This window comes from Hylaeus volcanicus, unplaced genomic scaffold (genome assembly GCF_026283585.1).
Source record: "Hylaeus volcanicus isolate JK05 unplaced genomic scaffold, UHH_iyHylVolc1.0_haploid 29266, whole genome shotgun sequence".
NCBI classification, from domain to species: Eukaryota; Metazoa; Arthropoda; class Insecta; order Hymenoptera; family Colletidae; genus Hylaeus; species Hylaeus volcanicus.
Window position 1 is genome coordinate 1 of NW_026531611.1, and position 1,827 is coordinate 1,827.

The following is a 1,827-nucleotide window of genomic DNA, read 5'->3' on the forward strand; positions in this document are numbered from 1 at the left end:
TTTAAGAAAAAGCTATTCGGAGAAAAGCTTGTTTCAATTATTCGAGTACTATTGCGTTCGTTCTATCTCCCCCTTCCATATTATAAGAGATTTCCAATAAAGTTTACAATAAACACGAAGCATAGTCAAATGTAAATTTTCTATAGTTTTCGCATCGTTTTCATGAATTAAATTTTTGTTGTTTCTTTTTAACTAGAACGTTTTAAAAATATTCCTAAAAATTGTCAAGTTTTAAAAAAGAAGTTTTTTTTAGTTAGTAATACCGCAAGGTCGGATCCGACTCAACCGCAGTGAATGAGTGATTAGAACCCACCGTAGGACAGGAGGGTTAAGGGTGCGCAGGAGTCAGAACAGAATATCGAATTGACTTCAGCGCCAGTTGCGAAAAAAGTAGAAAACTGGTTTTAATGTATTCGTTACACTTTGGCGGATGCGGCTCTAAGGCCTGATTTTGCAATTTCGCCCTTAAAACTTTATGAACAATAAAATGAAGATAGCAAACGTACTTTTATTCTGCACCCTTAAGTAACCCCCAAAGTACTCACCTGCTATTGACGAATCCTGTACCCTCGACCGATGCCGCACTATAGAGAGGTCCAGTGTGATTCATAGCAAATTCTAATGTAGTTTCCGGGGTAACAGTACGGGGTAAAACGAATGTGAAAGGTCTGGAACTCGTGTATTCCTGTGGTGGGTCCACCAAGTATGTCAAACCACCCATCGATATGTGATCCATAAGATTTTGACCCACACCTGGTGAATCGAGCACCAAGGGTACACCCATTTCTTCGAGATGATCTCTGGGTCCGATACCAGACAGCATCAACAATTGCGGCGATTGTATTGAGCCGGCTGATAGAATTACCTCGCGATTAGCATTCACCTCCTTCAGCATTCCATTCACGCGGAATTGAACACCGTATGCTCTTCTTGTATTTCCTTCTGCGAATCAAAGTAATCGAATAAATTGCGACTGTCGAAATTCCCTTGCAGTTTGAAGTAAAAGGTCAAAAATTCGAATTGATGAGCGATGATACATATAGCCAGTCGATCGAATTCTTAAACGTGTCGTTTCTTCGTCAACAAATGAAATTAATATTTGAATAGTGAGAGTATTAGAATTTTAATTAAAAAGAAATATGAAAGTAGATTCTTTGATTCGGTAATTATAATTCTCTGAATTGCAATTATTAGCCTTTAAGCCTCTTCTCTATTTTCTACAGCGATAAATGTTGATCAAATATTACATTTTTGCTTATTTTCTTAAGTTAATGAATCATATTTTGATCTTGATTTTCGTCTTAAAATCAGAAGATTCATTATAAAAACATTTTGAGTGCGATAACATACTTTCATTTAAAAGAAGAGATAAACAGATTGAAGAGAGACAAATTTGTGTGAAGTGCATGATTATCATTTGTAAATACTCACCTTGGCGAATCAGAATCTTCTCCGCCATCGAAAGCAAGCTAACCTGCAGATTCTTCCTCTTCGAAGCTGGTCGAATGAAAGCCTTCGCAGTGCTGCAACGCAGACCATCCCTTAAAGTACCGGATGTGCGCATAAATCCAGTTTGTTTGGCCCCGTTCACGTCCAGAATTTCATACCCCATTTGCGTGGTCGCGTTCAGCACGTAATCAGTTACGGGCATACGGTATCTAAAATCTTCCACGGTCAAGGGTCCACCGGTTTGATGGTAGGATGATCCTTTTAATTTATCGATCCTCATGTCTTCAGACTTCTTGAAGTAAGGCAACACGCTTTCGTAGTTCCATCCCGGATTACCAAAGCTCTCCCACTCGTCGTAATCTTTCTTGTTACCACGAA

The 1,827-nt window shown here is 38.8% G+C and overlaps 1 protein-coding gene across 1 annotated transcript; it reads right to left on the minus strand.

Annotated features, from left to right (window-relative positions):
* Nucleotides 1–512: 512 nt before the first annotated feature.
* Nucleotides 513–1,821, minus strand: LOC128882160 (glucose dehydrogenase [FAD, quinone]-like). The gene is made up of 2 exons (XM_054133732.1): nt 1,432–1,821; nt 513–942 (listed from the first exon to the last, which is right to left on the minus strand). The coding sequence occupies exons 1-2, from the start codon at nt 1,727–1,729 to the stop codon at nt 542–544; spliced, it is 699 nt and encodes a 232-aa protein (XP_053989707.1). The 5' UTR covers nt 1,730–1,821; the 3' UTR covers nt 513–541.
* Nucleotides 1,822–1,827: the final 6 nt, after the last annotated feature.

Coding starts and splice junctions, on each gene's coding strand:
- LOC128882160 (XM_054133732.1), bottom strand. CDS start 1,729: ATGAGGATCGATAAATTAAAAGGATCATCCTACCATCAAACCGGTGGA. Junction 943..1,431: donor GAAGATTCTGATTCGCCAAG/GTGAGTATTTAC, acceptor TTTGATTCGCAG/AAGGAAATACAAGAAGAGCA.